Consider the following 19,134-nt stretch of genomic DNA (forward strand, 5'->3'; position numbering starts at 1 on the left):
TGCCAGCTCTAGGAGATAGGTATATCTCCCATTATAAATATATAAAAGGAACTGGTAGTTATGCTTTTCAGCAAACTGAAGGCAAAAGAAGTCTTAAAGGTTCTTTGTCTTTAAATCAATCTAAACTCAGTTTGCATCAGTGTCTCCCCACTGTAATAAATGGGGCTAATTATTTGCAATTTTTTTTATCTATCATGTAATATTAAAAAGTTGCTGAATGTATTGCAACATTCTATTTTGTTAAATTATGAATATCCAGGTGTTAGTGATTTATTTATTTATTTGCACGCACGTTACTGCAGCATTCAGGACCCATGGACCAACACCTAGTCATTAACAGGCAATAATTAATATCACGCCTCCCCTTTCCCCTCTTTAGGCCTCTCCCCGCTCCCCCCCCCGGCGGCCCCAATTTTTTTAAATCTCTCTTTTAAAAGAGAAGCGGGAGAAGTGAAGCAGCGGCGGCCCCAATGCGGGGGGTGGAGGAAGGTACCTGCGGGGGGTCTCTGAAGCAGGAGGAAGAGGAAGGTGACGCCCAGCGGTGGAAGGCGGAAGGCCGAGGAAGGCGAAGCCCCCACCCGCCGCCTCTTGCCCCGGCCCAGCCGGCGCGCAGCCCCAGGGGGCGAGTCCGCCATCCCTAAAGCCCCAGCGCCTCGCACCGCTCGGTCCTGTGCCTCGCGCGCGCGCCGGCCTAAAAGTTCGTTAGCCGGCGTCGAACCCCGCTAGCGTCACGCTGGCGCCCGACGGGGAGGGGAAGAGGGCAGCGCAGAGAACCGGGCGAGGCGGCGGCGGCGCGTGCCGAGCCCGCTTCTGCTCGTCATTTCCGCTCTGTCTCCTGCCGGCACGTGGGCAGCGCCAGGCTCGAGGTGCGGGAGGTTACTGGGAGGGCCTGGAGCCGAGGAGTCGCCCTCGCGTGCCGACGGGGGAGGCCGCCGAACTCTGTGACCTTCCGTGAGATAATGGGCTGGCTGACTGCCTCCGCCCCCCACTTGCGCTCCCAGCCCTTCCTTGCCAGGGTGGTGCCAGCGCAGAGGGGAGCGCCCCGCGGGACTGAGCAGCCCGAGGCCATGTGTCTCTGCTGCCAGGCTTTGAAATCCTCCTGGGAAGGATCTATGTGCAGGGCAGCAAGCACCCCTGTGGGACTCTTAGACTCTAGGACTGGAAGGGACCTTGAGAGGTCATCGAGTCCAGTCCCCTGCCCTCATGGCAGGACCAACTATCAGGACACAAGCTGATCTTGGCAGGGGAACAGCTCCGTGAGCATGGCTGGCTACTGGGCCATAGGAAAATATAAATCAACAAGGAATCAAAACAAGAAAGAGCCATTCTTTGGACATCGTAATAAAAATGAGCAATTATTCAGTTGACCTGGCATGGGGCTAGCTATGAGTGGCGCTTGTACCTAAATCCATAGGGTGTGCTTAGGAAAAGTGACTGTAAAAATGACGTCATCAGAGAGCAGATTTATAGAGCCCTGCACGTCGGCGAATAGCTGCTTTATATGATTTGTATCCCTGCAGGGTTCTACAGTTTACTCTCTAGACTGAGGATAGTCAGAGCAACACTTTTGTCACTGAAGACCAATTATAAGTTTTAACTGGTTTTTATTCTTTGTAGGGCCAACACAACAAAGATTGAGTGAGCTGTGAATTCTGTTCCATCTTTTGCATCAGCAGAATTCCTTGTTCTTACTGTTTGAAGCTACGTAAAGCCAGTGTACATGAGAGAAGTTGCTCCTAACAGAATCGTAAACTAAAGCGTTGAGTCAGCATTTTCAAAGTTAGAAGCCTAAAGTTGGGCCCCTAAATCTGTGTTTAAGGCACCCAATTAAAAATGTCTTGATTTTTTGGAGGTGCTGAACACTTTCATTTAAATCAATGGGAGTTGGGGGTACTCAAAACCTCTGGAAGTCAGGCTGCTTTTTTTAGATCCCTGAATATAACTTTCCAAGCTAACATTAAGAAATCAGCTTTGAAAACTTTGGCTTTAGCCTTTAATGGATCATTGCCATCACACCTAAAATAAGTTACAGTAAAACAACTGGTGAAACTCTAGAGAAAAGCAATATTTTGTAGAGTAGATAAGGTTAATGCCAGTGGTCAGTAGAATTTATTTACTCCTATTAATAATATTTTTCTTTTGTATGTTTAATAACTCTTGTATCGGTTCAATCTGTTTCTGTTCTGTTCATCTTTCTTATCTAAATGTCAATTTGTAGTTTACTTTCAAAAGTATTGATACAAAAATACTAAATAATTCTTGGGAAAATTAAAAACATTTTATGTGTGTATCCGTGGAATAAATAGTACTCTCATTTAAAGATATGACCTGTGTTTCCTCAAGGGATCAGATTATTATGATATACACAATTCCAAGTTTCATTGTGTGCTAGTGTTCCACTGTTGCCAAGCAACCAAGAGACTCTACTCATTTGACAGCTTCATTCTTTCTCTGGCTGGATCACTCACTGCCTTTCAGGGAAGAATTCACCATTTGAACTCTTGTCTTGGCTTTTATGGTTTCTGTTCGGTAATTTTTTGGCTGATGATCTCTAGCTTTACTGTAGTTTGTTGGACAGGATTTCAGAAAGTCTAAGAAATAGAAAAGAGCGGCGGCTTTTTAATTTACTGTAATCTAAATCAATAAAAGAAAATGACCCTGGTTTCCCAGGGAGCCGAAAGACAGGTAAATGCCTTTAAAAGCTCCAGTCAGTCAGCTGAGCCACTTCACAAGATGGATCACCATAAATATCAAAGTCTATTAAAAAAAATGTATATGCGTTTTGTGAGAGGTCCAGATGACAAACATGATTTTGCCAGCTTCCAAGAGAAAGACAGTAATTCTTTTCTTAAATTCAATCCTTACAGCCCTCCTGTGGGGCCAGATTACCCTTTATTCCCACACCGGGACAATGTGCCTTTAGCTGATCCCTGCTCAGGATTCATGAGCCCAGGAGCTGATGCCGATTTGCAGCCCTACTGTGGCAGAACCATCGACTCACTGGTGGATTACAGTGATGTGAAACCTCACCAGCGGGTCCCCCTCCCAAAAAAGACTGCACACACAAGGCATGTTGTCCTGTTGGAGGAGGTGAGCCAGGACAGACGGTGGAACTCCAGGGCAATGTCAGATGCTTCTATCAGGGCAAGACTTGGAGGTAAAACCAGGGCCGGCTCTTCCATTAGAACAGTTGTATGATTAATTTATTTAGCTGCAAGCATCAGCCAGGTGCCAAAATACCAAATTGTCACATACATTGACAGAGCAGAGGTCTTTGGAAATAATTGATGTTTAAAAGAATTCATATTCTGTAAATAAAGAGGTAAAGTAGAGTAACTAAAATGAGTCTCTACTGTAATGTGAGCTGATATAGCAGATTATTTTGGAGAGTAAGGAAATCGCCCTGCACACTTCCGTGGCATTTTAATGTTATCTGGCAGATAGTGTTAAGTGATTAATATTTAGGACCTGTTCCATGTCTATCCCCTGGGTAATCATAGACAGGATCCAACCCTCTAGATCTGTCCTCATGCCTTAGCAAGAATACACCCTATCGATTTATTTTCAAATCAGTGTGTTTTATACAACAAATTTTCAAACAGCATTCAGCTGGTAAAAAGATGACTCCTGTCAAAGTCAACAGCAACTCTTTCATTGACCTTCATAGGAGCAAGATTAGACTCTTAGTTAATCTTTTAAATGGCAGGATGCTGAAAACTTTGGAAATGCAAAAATCTTTATAAGGTGCTTCTGAAGGCAAAATATATTCCCAGCAGTGAGTATTATAGTGAAACCTATGTTAAGGTTAAGCAATTGCCACCAATCATTTCTCTAATAAAAATGCTATTTAAAGCTAGAACAAAATTTTAAAGGATTGTTGGGAATACCGTAAAGAGGTTTCTGATATAGGGGAATACCTGTTGGAACCATAAAGAAGCTGCTTGCCCAATCACCATAAAGTTTCTGAGTGCCACAAATTGTTGCAGAGTTCTTAATCTCTGGTTTGTGTCTCTTAGAGCTTTTCATTTTAAACCTGAAACTTAAAGCAAAAGAAATGATATATATTTTTAAGATCAAAAGGAATTTGAAAGAGAAACATAATCTTTATAAGGCTCTTGTTGTAAACAAGAACTTTGCAGGGGTCAAGGATTGTTAAATGCTAGATTGCTGCTTGCTATGGAGAAGTGAAAGAAGGTTGGAGACACAGCACTCCATGGAGTTGTTATGATTATAGTCTCTCCAGCAGACGGACAGCAGACTTTGGCAGCTGGAGATTCCTTGGAAGGGGTAGAGAATAAATCTAGAACTCTCTGTGGCCAAGTCAATCGTTCAGTTCTCAGTCAGAGTACTGACCTGAAATAGAGGATAGATTTGTGATGCAGGCACAGATCATCAGGCTTTTCTTCAGACACACAGTAGGGCCTGAGTTTTTTCTTGGTTGAAGTCCAGCAAATTCCTATTAATAACAATGGGGCCAGGAATTCACCCTTTAGAGTCTATCTTAGGAAAGAAATCTGTATACACAGCAAAGACCAAAGAACACAGAGAGCTCCAGCAGCAGTACTTTAAGGGAGGTTGGACAGAGGTTTGCAAACCTAGTTTTTATATTTAGAAGTTTACTTGTGGTGTTGGGGTGGCAGTTGGGAATATACAAATGTAGTTGGCATATAAGGGCATGGCTACCCTTGCAGATGTAGAGCGCTTTGAGTTAAACCAGCCTTTTTAGAGTACAGTAGGGAAAGCGCTGTAGACTGTCCACACTGACAGCTGCTATTGCACTGGCATGGCAACATTGCAACAGCCACAGAGAGCAGTGCATTGTGGTAGCTATCCCAGCATGCAAGTGGCTGCAATGTGCTTTTCAAATTGTAGGGGGTGAGGGGGGTGGAATGTGACAGGGACTGTGTTGTGTGTATGTGGGGGGAGAGAGAGTGGGTTTTGTGGAGGCTGAGAACATGTCAGCATGCTGTCTTGTAAGTTCACACAGCAGCAGAACTAACCCCCACCTCTCTCACACACAGCATTTCACAGTAATGGTTGGTTTGTCTCAGAGCAGATAAGCATGCCAGCTGTCAAACGGAGCTTTCAAAAGGCATATCCAAAACAATGACAAGAGTGGCCACTTGATTTAAGGGGATTATGAGACTTTTCCAGAGGCTGATCAGAGCGCAGTAATGCAACACCTCGTTCACACTGATGCTGGGGCACTCCAGCGGGGGTGCATCAAACATTATTCTACTCGCCGAGGTGGAGTACCGGTAGCGCGCTAGCCATGGAATCAGAGCGCTCTACGTGCCTTGCCCGTGTGGACGGGTAGTGAGCTAGTGCGCTCGGGACTCCTTTAGTGTGCTGTAACTCGCAAGTGTAGCCAAGCCCTAAGAAGTGCTCGGATTATAAACTAGTCCTCTAAGTTTCAACAGGATAGCTAAAGCAAATTCCTCATTTTAGCCTCACAATCCAAAGACCCACCAAGCAAGCCATGGTCATTTCAGCATGTGATGAGTTAAGATTGGTAAATTTTACAAATTTAGGCCCAGAGACATTCCACGGCTTGGCTATTTGGAGGATGCCTGCTGAAAAAAATAAATCTTGCATTATGACCTGAGATTGCCAGACATGAGTTTGTGCTGATCTCTGGCAGTAAGACATTCTACAGCCAAGTGAGCCTCACAAAGAACACCGTTTTTCATTCCTTATTGTTCTGGCCTGTTTTTGTCTGACAGTCTGTATCCCTGTGCTCACTCCTTTTTCAAGACTATGATAAATTTTGTAGAAACTATGTCTTGTAAGATATCATCTGAAAACTCATGATATGCTGATCATTATTGCCCTGGTGGAGAATGTGAGTCTGGCTACCTGGGATCGGAAGCTTGCTTCCTGCTGCAAAGTACACTTACCCACAGAGGGGGACTCTATCTAGGGTGACCAGATGTCCCAATTTTATAGGAACAATCCCAATTTTGGGGTCTTTTTCTTATATAGGCTCCTGTTACCCCCGACCCCCTGTCCCGATTTTTCACACTTGCTGTCTGGTCACCTTAACTTTATCATAGCCCTCTATGATCTGTAAGCACAGCTGTGGAGTTGGCAGGGGAGGTGACTGTAAGCCATCTTTCCAGTTTCCAGATTCCAAGGCAACTGGAGGAGGAACTTAACCTAAGGGCTATAGGCACCGATTCCGGGGGTGCTCTGGAGCTGGAGCACCCACGGGGAAAAATTAGTGGGTGCTCTGCACCCTCTGGCAGCCAAGCTCCCTTTCCTCTCCCCCACCTCCTGCCCCCCTAAGCGTGCTGCATCCCTGCTCCTTGCCTACCTGCCAGCGCTTCCTGCTGCCAAACAGCTGTTTGGCAGCACTTAGGACTTTCTAGGAGTGAGAGAGGAGGAGCGGAGATACGGCCCTCGGGAAGAGGCAGAGAAAGGGGGGAAGGGGCGGGGACTTGGGGAAAGGAGTGGAATGGGGGAAGGGAAAGGGCAGTGCAGGGGCAGGGACAGGGCAGGGGTGGGGTCGAGCTCTCACCAGGAACAGTAAAAGCAGCAAAGAATCCTGTGGCACCTTATAGACTAACAGATGTTTTGGAGCATGAGCTTTCGTGGGTGAATACCCACTTCTTCAGGATTCTTTGCTGCTTTTACAGATCCAGACTAACACGGCTACCCCTCTGATACTTGACACCAGGAACAGTGGAAGTCAGCCCCTATGCTAAGGACTGCTCTCAGTGCATTCTGTTTCTGGCCTTAGCATGCCTCCAGCTGTAGTTTGCTCATTGCTCTTAGGTTAGTAATAAGGCCATTGGGCTCACCTGTAGCGTTACCTTTCTCTCAGTCATATGAAACTGGAATTTCAGTCTCAGTCCCCTGAAGGGCTCACTTAAGGTCGCTTCACACTGCTTAGCATTGCCCAAGGATCTAGCCCTAACTGTATATTTCTACTGGAGAAGCTCAGGTTCAGGAAACCTTGTTGGATCCAGTTGTAAAGTGTTATTCAGCTGCATATGCCTGAGACAGCTGTGCATCTGGCAGGAACACCAGTCTCCATTCAACCACCAGGAATCTGGATCAGTTTTTTGGGAGGTTGGGATAAAATACCTCCTGTTCACAGGAATGGGAAAGACAGCTGGAGATGGTCTGGTCAGGAGCATTTGTGACCCCCGACTCTCACCCCCCACTGGAATCTGAGGCACCCCTGGGAATTGTGGGGGGAGCAAACACCATAAGAAGATGGGTGAGGGTAAGGGAACGCTAGACGCAAGCATTGGGGTCTTGTTACTGACCCCACCTCTGGGCACTGAGCACCCTATTCCTGCTGCTGTCGAGCAGACTGTGATCCACTACACTCGCCTCCCAGCAGGCCTTTGATCTGCCACTGGGAGGGAGAGAGAGGAGTTCTGCCCACCCCCAGCAACCTCTCTCCAGGCAGATCTGGGTAAATACCCCACTCTTGGGTGTGAGGTAGACTCGGGCCCACCATCCTTCCCCTGCGTCTCAAAGAGCAGATGGAAAGGAAGCACTACCCCCACTGGCCCTGCCCTGTGCAATGATGTAGCTATCTAGCCAGATGAGGTGTTTACCTGCAGTTATGAAGAAAAGGAAATGGGGACAATCAGAGACAAAAATGTAAACAAAACCAAAAAAGCCCAAAAACATAAAACAAAAACTTTTTTAAAAAAGATCAAGCCTGGCCAATCGCTCACCCAAATTACCATAGTTTACATAGTTCACAATCATTACCTTGTGCAGCAGTATAAACAGAGTTAACCAATAATTGAAAAATGCCAGCTGGTACTAACCAAAATAAAATGTTCTTAGCAACATATGTTCTTAAATAATTATCAAGCATGCGTTGAAACATGTAATAGTGTGCTTCCTGTTAATCCTGTAAGTAGCTCATCAAGAAAGTACCGCATAAAAATCCAAAGTAATCTTGGACCTTGCCCTATTAGTAAAACCAATTGTATTTCCTCAAGGTATTTGATTATTATGATTTACAGTTACATATTTCATTGTGTGATAGTTTTTCACTGGTACCAAGTAACACAGAAATTCTTTGTGTCTTCAGCAGCCCCAGTCCTTCCCTGTTGCTTCTCCTATCATGAAAGTCTTTACAATTTAAACTACCATTTTTTATTTTTATGTTTCTCTGAAATCATTTTTCAGTGGCTGATCTGTAGCTTCAATTTGTTGGATAGGAGTAGAGAAAGGAGGAGAACGGCCACGGGGTATATTTATTTTCAGTTATAGACAGTAGTACAGTTTATACAGAGATTAAAAAAAAACATTTATGCTCTACTAAATGATTTACCTCTAGGGCTTCAATCACTTCAACAAAGAGGCATGTGAACAGCATTACCTGCTGTTAGGGTCTGATCCTGCTCCCTTTGAAATCAATACCAACACTTCCATTGACTTCAGTGGATGTCCGGTACAGTGCATCACTTTTGTTCACAAGAGGATCGCACTATTGCCAACTCTTCTAACTTTTTGTGACGCTCGCAATATTAGGTGTTTTTCATAAAGTCTCAGCTCCTGGTTTTATATGATTACATAAGAACCACAACTTTCACTTAAAAAAATAACAAAAAAAAACAACCAATTGTTTAGTTCTTGTAGTTGTGCAGAAAATCTTGAAATTGTGACTCAAATGCACCCTAAAGAGGTTCAGGCTCAGAAAACATGAGACAAATAAAATGAACCCAAAATGTATTATACACATCATTGATCCCTGTGATGTGATAAGTGAAGGCCAACTTCAAATAGCAAACCAGCTCTGATAGGATCATTAAGTTCTTGGTAAATAAAAGTGTCGTGCAACCAAGCCGTTGAGTTCCCAACGTGGTCCAGAGAGGCCAGACTGTGCCATCTTCAATCCTGTGGGCTGAGCAAGACTAGAAGGGACATTGGGACTTCCAGACACTTGAGTGCTGGACCAGAATTACTCTACCTATGCTGAATCTCTCCACAGAAACTAGAAAGAGAGAGAAAGAGAACAGTTAAAAGATTAATTATCCTAACAGCAAAAACCAGATGTGAAAATAGCAAATTATAACATACAGCAGATCTCTGAAAATGTGTGTTCAATTTAGGGTGACCAGATGTTTCAATTTTATAGGGACGGTCCCGATTTTGGGGTCTTTTTCTTATATAGGCTCCTAATACCCGTTTGCTATCTGGTCACCCTAGTTCAATTAGTAAAGCAAATGTAACATTAGAACTATCTGTGTCTTCTGTATAAGACATGCATACAGCACAGCTGTCATATTTACTTTATATATACAGCATGAGGAATGGCACCAAATCTATGTTCTTTAACTAAAGAGCTGAAGGAATAATGTTTTTGCATAACCAGTAGACAGTGCCTATGTGTATATAAGCAGGTCTGCTTCTCTGCAGTAGAGGGCAGTAGTATGCATACATACCAATTAATTACAGCATTACAGGAATAAAACTATTCAGAGCTAGGTTCCCACATGAGTGTGTTGAATTTACCTGGTCGCAACTAGCCTTTGAAATTCACAACACACTGAGGCAAATGAGGATGACTTTCACTGTGCTATAGTAATGTTCATATGGGATGTTGCTGTGCAGCAAGCTGGAGTGTTGTAGATTCATACCCTGGCTTGCTGTGCAAGAGCTCACTATATAGATAACTTCCTAGTGAAATTTTACCATAATTACTGATTTGGATATTTTTCCTGTATATTAAATAAGATAGCTTCACTTTCATTTATGATACATTGCATTTTGTTAAGTAGGGACAAATCACAGCAGATGAAATGCTAATTATTGTTTCTTTCAGCTGCATTTTACTTGAATTTATTTTGCTGAAAGCCTCTAAGTAACTCTCTCTAAAGAGTCAGGAATGGATAAATATATATGGATGTACTGTATTATAATCTTTATGGTAATGTACAAACTATTTCATTTCATTTGTTTAATTACTGTTAAATTAAGTAGAGCTGTAGAATGAATAGCACAATACCAAGTCTTTTCTTTCAGGTTGGACAAGTCCAATGAAAGTTACTCCTGCTTCATCTAAACAAAGAGATTCTTTTCAAATTCATAGCTTTGCATTTCATATGGACCCAAAACTTAAGGTAGTGTGTCTGGTACTGTTTGTTTCAATGGTTATACAAGCCTGGATGACAGAACAGACTTTTAAAGCTGCAAACGTCCAGTCTTCAGAGATATAGTGGTCAATATTCAAAATCAACTTTTGCCAACGCTTTCCATGCAGTGGTATAATCTAAGATTCTACATTCTTTTCCTAGTCTAATTACATTGAAATAAGCATAGTATCCCATTGACATATTCACTTTGTAATATTGACCACTGCTCCTGATTTTTTTAAAATCTTCTTTTATCACAAACCGTGAATGAATGCTTAAAAGTAAGATTCATACTGGTGAGATGATTTCATCTGATCCTTGCCTGAGGTTTCTAAGTGCTGCTATAAGCTAAATAATAATAATAATATACAGAAGGCATATATATACTTATATGCCCACACCATCTACACAGCTGATGCAGATTTTCAGAATTTACATTGTGATACAACTGAAATTGAAATAAGCATACCCTGTTTATATCAATTACTTCCCCTTTAGTCTTTCCCATCAAACAATTAACTTCCAGCAGTACAATTCTATAGTGAAAAGTCTAGTTAGTGGTCCTTCATCCTTCCACGTCAAGGCCCTGATCTTATTTGAAATCAATGAGACTATTCACATGCTTATAGTTACACATATGCTTAAGTACTTTGATGGATTGGGGCCCAAGAACATAATTTTTTCTGGTAGCAACCAACATACACTATAATAGGCATGTCTCAGGGGCTGAGAAAGGTAAGTTTGCACTGCCATTCCCAAAGAACGTTAAAAGTGTAGTGAGCTGGTACATTTCAGATGATTAAAGAGATGAGGTGAGAGAACATTGAATCAGAAATATCAGTAAAACACGCAGGAAGCAGAGCCAAATAAAGAGGCATTTTGCATAGCCTTGTGTGGTGGAAGTGAGATAGTTTGTGAAGAATGTGAAACTACTTGTTTCACATTTTGATATTAAAGGAGATTAAATGTCTACAGGAAGAGACCACAAATCCTGCTCAGTTCATCTTTAGAAAAAAAAAAGTTCAGAATTTTATGAGTGTTCATGAGTTTCTCAAAACTAATTTGGGCATCCTGCCATATGCTCTCTCTCATGTTCGCTCTAGAAATCAAGTGATCCTTCTGCAAGTTGGCGAGAAAAAAAAGCAAGGGACTATTTCTACATCTCAAGTACTCAAAAGTGAGCAACTGTTTCTATCAAGAAGAGATTTTTTTTGTTACTTCATATTTATCTTTCTTCTTCCTCTATTCATCTTTCAGTAGCTGTATATTTAAGAAATTCATTAAGTTTTTCCTACAGCCCTAAACTGCAGATGTTGGAAGGAGTAGTTACAATACATGCAGAAATTCAAAACTGGCGGCAGGCAGGGTATATGCGGACAATGCTCTCTATTCCTTTCATATTTCAATTAGGGAAGGCTCTGAATAACTGCTGCCAGTTGAATCTATGTCAGGTGTCCCTATTCCTCAAACCCCAACACCATTTATGGGGCAATTTCATTACAAATTGTGTATTACTTTAGACTTTTCCTTTCCTATGAAAATAAATGCTCATATTTATTTCTCCCATTGTCTTTGTTTGTCACAGAGTTGTCTGTTTCCACCCAAATTTTCTGATTAAAATAGGGCCCTATGAAATCCGCATTCACAAGAACATGGATGGAATCGTGGAATCAAAACAATAACACAGAACCCAGGCTTTCCCCAGCACCAGGACCGCAGCAGCAGACAGGCAGCAGGGCTAAGCCATGTGCAGCCACTGGAGATAGTTGGGGGGGCTAGGAATGCAGGAGGCATGAGGAGTAGGTGCAGAGGGTATGGGGAGGAAGTGCAGAGGGCAAGGGCCACAAGTGAGTGCAGGGGCTAGGGGAGAAGGGCTCGCATCCGGAATTTAAGGGCAGCTTCTGAGAACTCAGTCCCTTGCTGGGTCATTTTCATGTCAGGAGCTGATGTGTTCCTCTGGGACATTGGCATCACATTAAGGCAGAAGTTGAAATTCCCATGGAGCGCTGTGTTAATAAAAGTATTCAGGGCCCAAGCGAGCACAGGTTAATTTGAAAGAACTTCTTCATGCTCCTTTATATGGTATCCGTGTCCCCCTTCTCAAAAACCCACAAAAAGAGACTGCATATATATGGGTTATGAAGGGACGAGTGCCTAAAGTAGCAGAGACTGCCCTACCTTACATCATCTTCCCTGTCAGCTCTGTAGCCACAGAGAGGAGCTTTAGTAAATATTAAAATCTACTTGTCGACAAGAGGGAATCAATTTCTGAGGAAAACACTAACAGGCTAACCATAATGTATCACAATGGAGATGTCTACCAGATATGGCAAAAATAATGACATTGAAGTTTGTCACTTTGTATTGCTACTCAGCAATAAACTATTGATTTGATAATTTGAAATTATTTAATCAAATTAATTGAAGCATTCCTTCAGAATGTAGGAAGGTTGAAAGTACAGAGTTTAATTTTAAAAGCAACAATGAATGCTAACGATGAATCATTTTATGTTTAGTGCTTTTTTAAAATATTTTAATTATTCAAATATGAATTCAGTTAAATTGATACTGTAAGAGGCTCTTCTGTGGACTTCTTGGTTACTGTTCAATAATATCAGTTTGGTCATATTACTGAGTGCTACTTTTAAAAGTGATTTAGAATGTGTTACTTTCACTATATATTTGTTGAAATTGTAGGGGTTTTTTTTGGTAAAATCAGTTTTTCCTATTGCAATCCAATTCTGAACATTTTTGTGCATTTATAGGAAGGCTACTTAATTGTTGTCAATGTATCAAAAAATTGATTAAAAATTATAAAGAAATAACTTTTTTTTTAAATGGAAACAAACACAATCAGAAAATAATAAATCCGAAAATCTACAATAATAAATTGGATTTCATAGGGCCTTACTTAAAAGAAGCATCCATTCTGGTCATAAATTTATATGATAGAACAATACTTCATAGCTCATCTTAGATGTGCTGGTACTAGAGGCTTTGCTATCCCTTTCACTAGCAGTTACTTAATCATATTACAAACTCTTTAATGTCTTCTAACCTTGTAAACAACTGTCTTCCCTAGAGTGAGGGTATTATCATTTTTGCTTAACATAATGAGCTAATAGCAGGTTGCATATGTCTTTATTCTACACTGAAAATCTAACACAAATGTTCCACAAATCCTGGCAGCCAGAACAGAATTCCATGGACCATGCTGATGGGATACACCAATGGGTTTGTATACTGTTGCTTGAAAAGAAACCACATGCTATCCCAACTAGGACATGCTTCTTATGCATAGTTTTTTTTCTGAGAAATGTAGCTAATGATGATTTATACTTACACGCACATTTTAATCTGTGGATTTAAAGATGCATGACAAACATGGGCATATAGGAATAGCACCACCTTCCTGAAAGCTTACCCAGAAACCTAGATCTGATTCTTTAGGAAATGTTCCAAGGCCTTCCTCTTTGAGAAAACCTTTCCATCATAAGTGATACAATTCGAACACCCCGTTTATGGCCAAACCTCTACTAATTCTCCAGCTTCCCCTCCTCCCTCCCGTCCCTCCCAAAATTAAAACCCCTAACCCACGCAGAGTTTTGACCCCAAAAAGACAGATGTGCCAGAGATTCCGTGAAATCCATTAGAGATTTTGCTATTGCTGTTTTTTACATGAAAAGTGCTCATATACTATGGTGGTGGACGGCAGTATAAAAGCTTAACATAGATACGTACTTTTTTTTTTCCAAAGAGGCACTGTGGCTTCGTAGATGAGGTTCTGCACTGTCATCTGAGACCTGTATTCTACTCCCAAACTCTGCCACCAACTTCATCCAACATTGGGCCACCTCTCAGGTCCTTATTTACTCCATTTGCAAGATGAGGAGATATGATATTTGCCTTTTGTAAAGGAGGGTTTGGAAGTGTGGAGCCTGCTAAGGGCATTTAGTGGAAGAGAAGATCTCCTGGCTTCTAACTCAGTGCTCCTCCCCATAAAGTAATGGGTATTTTGGTAAGACAAGTATGGCCACTTTAACTAGTTTTAGTGGCTCACAGTGTGCCAAAAATTCCTCTCCCAGGAGGCAAGTTTTTGTCATTCATTCTCTTTCACTAGCCATCAAGAAAAAAAAAATCACTCTTTCTCTGCAGTTTCCTGAAATATGTTTTCATGTGCAGATCCAATATGTTCGCTATTAGGAGATTGCATTACAAAATCTAATCCTCACATGGAAAGTACATTTTAATCCCCTAGTTATACATGTCACACCATGCATCACTTATAGTGATTGTTTTAAATATGTTCCTTTTCTTCTTTTTATTAATCTCTAGAGCTTATGAAGAAGTTCCTTGGGATAAGATATTACCACCCAAAATCCCACAGCCAGAATCAACAGTAGAAATGATGGCTGATCCCATCTCCCAGTGTTTTACAATAAAGAGACACAATCCTGCACCAGAAATAAGCCAAGTCAGTGAACCTTTTTTTAAAATAACAGTTTGTGGTTTTTGCTAATGAAATACAGCATCAAGTACAGCCTTCAGGTCACATTAACCTTTTAGAAATAGGCCCAAACCAATACCTTAAATCCAAACATCCCCATAGTTTGGGAAAGTCCAAAACTGGATCCTGACTTGATGGCTAAAGCCTATCTTTTGTTTTGTTACTTAGTATCTGACAAAGAAAGGGGTTAGTAAATGAGTCACTTAATGAGAATTCAAGGATGTGAAACTGGAGCATTTACAAGCCACAAAAGCCATTTACTGCAAATCCAGTGCCTACTGAAGTCAGTCAGAACCTTTTCTTTAGAGCTGGGCAGAAATGGGCTCTTTTCCATTAAAAATGTCAGTGAAAATGGGGAAAAAATAGTTTTAATTGAAATTTTCTACAAAAAGTTTTGACTTTCCATTATTTCAATTGAAAACTTTTTTATTTTTTTTGGTTTGGAAATGCTGTTGTGGTTTTGCCATGTTGGTGGTTAGTTAAAATTACATGTGCTCTGATTCTCCTCTATAACTTGGACCCTCTCGCTGTACTACATCTTCCGTGATGCAACACAGTCTCTCCTCCAGGTTGTTATATCTCAGGCATCACTCACCATGGTGCATTATGGGAGATGTAGTCTGAACAGTGAGCCCATCCCATAAAGGAGAATTTTTGACCAGACTTGCTTTTTATTGATTTCAGCATGCATTGGATCAGGCCCATAGTTTTAGCTCACCTATATTTTTAAGAAATATTAACTATAACATAATATTAAAATATATAGTCCTCTTTATTAGAATGAGACAGCATTGGATTGCTTAGGAGATCGATAATGAAATACACCTCTACCCCAATATAATGCTGTCCTCAGGAGCCAAAAAATCTTACTGCGTTATAGGTGAAACTGCATTATAGTGAACTTGCTTTGATCCACTGGAGCGTGCAGCCCCTTCTCCCCCCACCCCCCCGTAGCGCTGCTTTACCACGTTATATCCGAATTCGTGTTCTATCGGGTCGTGTTATATCAGGGTAGAGTTGTATAGAGACTTTCACCACTGTGGTACCACTCTAAATGTGGTGAAGAAATGATCCCCTGTGATTACTGCTAAAAGACCTGTTTGAACTGGGTCTCCATCTAGTTCCCAGTGGGCAGATGTTCAAGTGACAAAAAAATGCTATCACAATTTATACTAATTGGCACCATTAGCAGCTAACAGAGGCCAAGTTTTGAATTGGCATGAGTGTGAGCTATTCTCTCACCCCGTCAGGACAAGATTGAGGCACTTTTGGGTGTACAGTGTGGGAAATTTCCTCCCTCTGCTTTACACACAAAACCTGTAGCTTATTTACCTCCCCAGTCAAATAGCTTGCATGCAAATACGTCACAAATCAGAAGACAAAGTGCCATGAGGCATGCATCAGGCTGCTTAGAAAATCAGTACCAAAACTATGGGATTTATGCTCACAAATGCATACTTTTTTCAAAAGTAAAAAGCAAGATCACACTATTCATAGAGCAGACTCTGCCACTTGACTCAGAAAGCAGCGCTTCAGCTGGCTTCACAGGGACTGGCTTCTTTTATCTCTTTTCTAAATTGTTAAAAAATGTGTCCTAAGGTCACTGCTATAATATCTAGAAGTTACCTGAGGACAGAGGAGTTTATTTGTTATAATCTAAATCACTGACTTTTTTGAGGGAAAAGTGCATGAGAAACACAGTTCATTTTGGAATCTTCCTGTCAGGAATCAGGGCCTGCAGCAGAGCTAGTCTGCAACTGGCCTGCAGCAAGCTGCCTGATTAGCCACACAACCTGATTGGCTGCAGAGGCCAACAGGCTGGATCTTAGGCCAGCAGCAGCCACAGCTTGTTGTCTTCTCAGTGCTCCTGTGCCTCACTGTGTCACCTTGTTCCTGCTGCTCCTGCCTTGCCTCTGTCCTACCCTGGCCTGGAACCCCTCCTGATACCCTGCTTGCTCCAGTTCCTGACCTCCAGTTTGACCCTTGTCTCTAGCTCCTGACCATGGACTCCAGCTTGACCCCCAGCTCTGGTAATCAGTTTCTGCTTCCAGTTTTGACCCTGGGCTTTGGCTCCTGATGACAGACTATGGCTCTGACCCTGGCCACTAGGCTAGACTGCCCTCATCCCAGCTGGCTGACACTTCCAAAATGTTAACAACTTGATCTGTTTTCCATTCAATTCAGTCAGGTCTCTCTCCCAAAAAAAAAGAGGATTCAAAACTTCATATCATTTGGTCTAGACTCTACACTATGTTTTGATTGTCTAATTAATGATATTTTTTAATCTAAAGTCCAGTCCTGCAATTGGATCTGCACAGGCCAGCAGATCTGATTGCAGGATCAGCACATAAAAATATATCGGGCTTACCTAATTAGATGATATTGTATTACACAGAGCTCATGTTTCAAGAAACATTCTGATTGTGATTCTAGGTTGTTGGGGGCCTCTGGGACAGGTTTCAAACAAGATCTTTTACTTCACCACAAAAACCAATTGATTTGTAAGTTTCTTTTTTTTATATTTTTATTGTCTTTTAATCATCATGTTTCCTTTATGGATCTCTCTGTATATGGTATCGTTCTTTTTTCAAATATAGTTACACGGATGTCCTCTGAGCTTGCAGTGATTGTACATTTAGCCAAGGTACTGTAATCAGAACAATTAAAGATATTCCATTAATAATTTTATTGAAAAATATACCTGAGATCAGGCTTCCTGTGGGAGGATTAGACATGAAAATGTGACTAGAGAGGTTCCTAGTAGCTAGTTACTACATAATAGCTGCACCTCTGACTTTTTCATTGACAGGTGCATTTTTATTATAGAGATTTTACAAATAGCATATACATATTTACAAAATCCAAGACTTTGTCCTTTTTTGTAGTGTTAGAAATGATCTCAGAATGCATTTCAGCTGAACAGTAGGGAAAGAAAGGGAAAGATTAATAGGGGCTCAGAGGGTGAGTCAGGGACAGGTAAAGAGAGGATGGGAGGTGAGCTAGGGATAGATTAAATAGAAGACAGTAGGGTGAGGCCAGGAGGGGAAAAGACAGGTCAGCAGAGTGAGAAGGGAAGGACAGCAGAGCCCTAATGTGATGGCTCAGAACAAGAGGGACATAGTAAAAGAGAGAGAGCAAATTCAAGCCTGATGTTAAATTGATATATCTCCCATTGAAGTCCATGGGATTTGAGCTTCCCTCTGAAGAGCAGCTCAGTTTTTAAAAAGCTTTGCCACACAGTGACTAAAGCAGCAATTACCTGTGATATGGTTTGAAAACCCAGAATTCTGCCTGCTGAATAGGGACGTTGGCATCTATGCCACCTCCCCCCACCACTACTTGATTTTGAGCTTTCCCCACCCCCGTCATTCCGAAAGCAAAACTTGGACTTACTTCTGCCACTCCTGTGAGTCCTCAAAACGAGGTCTCTAAGTCACTTCCTCTTTATCTTTTTATCTTTATCTTTTCATGTTTGCTGCATAAAAAGTTTGCTTAACATAATAATCAGTTAAATCAATTCCATCTTTTTTCTAATAACTAATATATCTTGTATTTTTCTTAACAGTGTAAGCCCAAGCTCTCAAACTCAACATATTCCTCTCTACACGTAAGTAAACATTATGTATTTTTTCAGTTTTGATTTAATGCAATCAGCCCATTTGTCTCATCTTCCTAATGCAAGGTTTGCAGCTTGACTATTCTCCTCTACTTATTCTTGGGTAACTCCACTGACTTCAGTGGAATTACTCCTCATTTACAATAGTGGGAGTCAAGAATGAGGCTCCATTGTGTCCTCATCTCAAAGGTATCATACTTTACTGTGGCACAGTATAAGCGTCAAAGAAAAAAGTAGGGATTACAGATGTTTCTCACGTTACTTCCAGCTTTCCCGAAACTGATCACTGCACATATGTGGTAGAGTTGTCCTTAATTATATGCTGCTGGTTCTGTGTGTTTGTTTTTGTCTTGGGACATTACTGCACAAAGGATAGTTCATCTCCATGTATTTTCTTGTGGACCGTTTTAATAAATAACTATAGATGTGGAGCTTGAAGTATGATTCAGCTGCCTCCGCCAGCTGTCTTATGAATAATATATATGTCTTTGCTTTTCTTTTTCATCCAAACAGTGGCTGTATTAGTGCAGAGAATTTTGAAGACCTAGACAACGCCAATGTAGATATGATTACTCTTGGCAGTGTTCGAACTTCAAAACCTCACTACACAAGAACTGCTCGGTATGTTGCCTCTATTACCTTGCTTTTACTATAACTACTGCTGGAGTTCTAGTCATCTTGAAAAGAAGAAAAAGGCCCAAGGCCTTGGTCTTACACAAGAAAGGACATGGGATTTTCCGTATCCTGAATGGAGAGACCTGTATGAGGGTCTGTTGCACAAGTGATATTGTTGGGTTTTAGGTACCAGGGGGTTTTCACTGTGTGGCTCACTGAGCACACCAAAGGCCATTACAGTCAAAGGAAAAATAGCCACTGACTTTAATGGCCATTAGAGCACAACTTCCCTG

General features: G+C 41.5%; 2 protein-coding genes across 2 annotated transcripts in view; one reads left to right on the forward strand and one right to left on the reverse strand.

The window, feature by feature from the left end:
* ZPBP (zona pellucida binding protein) overlaps positions 1 to 635 on the reverse strand; it is a 70,052-nt gene extending 69,417 nt beyond the window's left edge. Inside the window, exon 1 of the mRNA XM_050939726.1 lies at positions 494 to 635. Coding sequence (XP_050795683.1) covers positions 494 to 635 — 142 coding nt within the window. The remainder of the gene's footprint in view (positions 1 to 493) is intronic.
* A 2,017-nt stretch (positions 636 to 2,652) lies between these two features.
* SPATA48 (spermatogenesis associated 48) overlaps positions 2,653 to 19,134 on the forward strand; it is a 46,265-nt gene continuing 29,783 nt past the window's right edge. Inside the window, exons 1-7 of the mRNA XM_050937774.1 lie at positions 2,653 to 3,157; positions 9,994 to 10,091; positions 11,207 to 11,280; positions 14,439 to 14,577; positions 17,044 to 17,111; positions 18,176 to 18,217; positions 18,740 to 18,847. Coding sequence (XP_050793731.1) covers positions 2,653 to 3,157; positions 9,994 to 10,091; positions 11,207 to 11,280; positions 14,439 to 14,577; positions 17,044 to 17,111; positions 18,176 to 18,217; positions 18,740 to 18,847 — 1,034 coding nt within the window. The remainder of the gene's footprint in view (positions 3,158 to 9,993; positions 10,092 to 11,206; positions 11,281 to 14,438; positions 14,578 to 17,043; positions 17,112 to 18,175; positions 18,218 to 18,739; positions 18,848 to 19,134) is intronic.

This window comes from Gopherus flavomarginatus, chromosome 2, assembly GCF_025201925.1.
Source record: "Gopherus flavomarginatus isolate rGopFla2 chromosome 2, rGopFla2.mat.asm, whole genome shotgun sequence".
NCBI lineage: Eukaryota > Metazoa > Chordata > Testudines > Testudinidae > Gopherus > Gopherus flavomarginatus.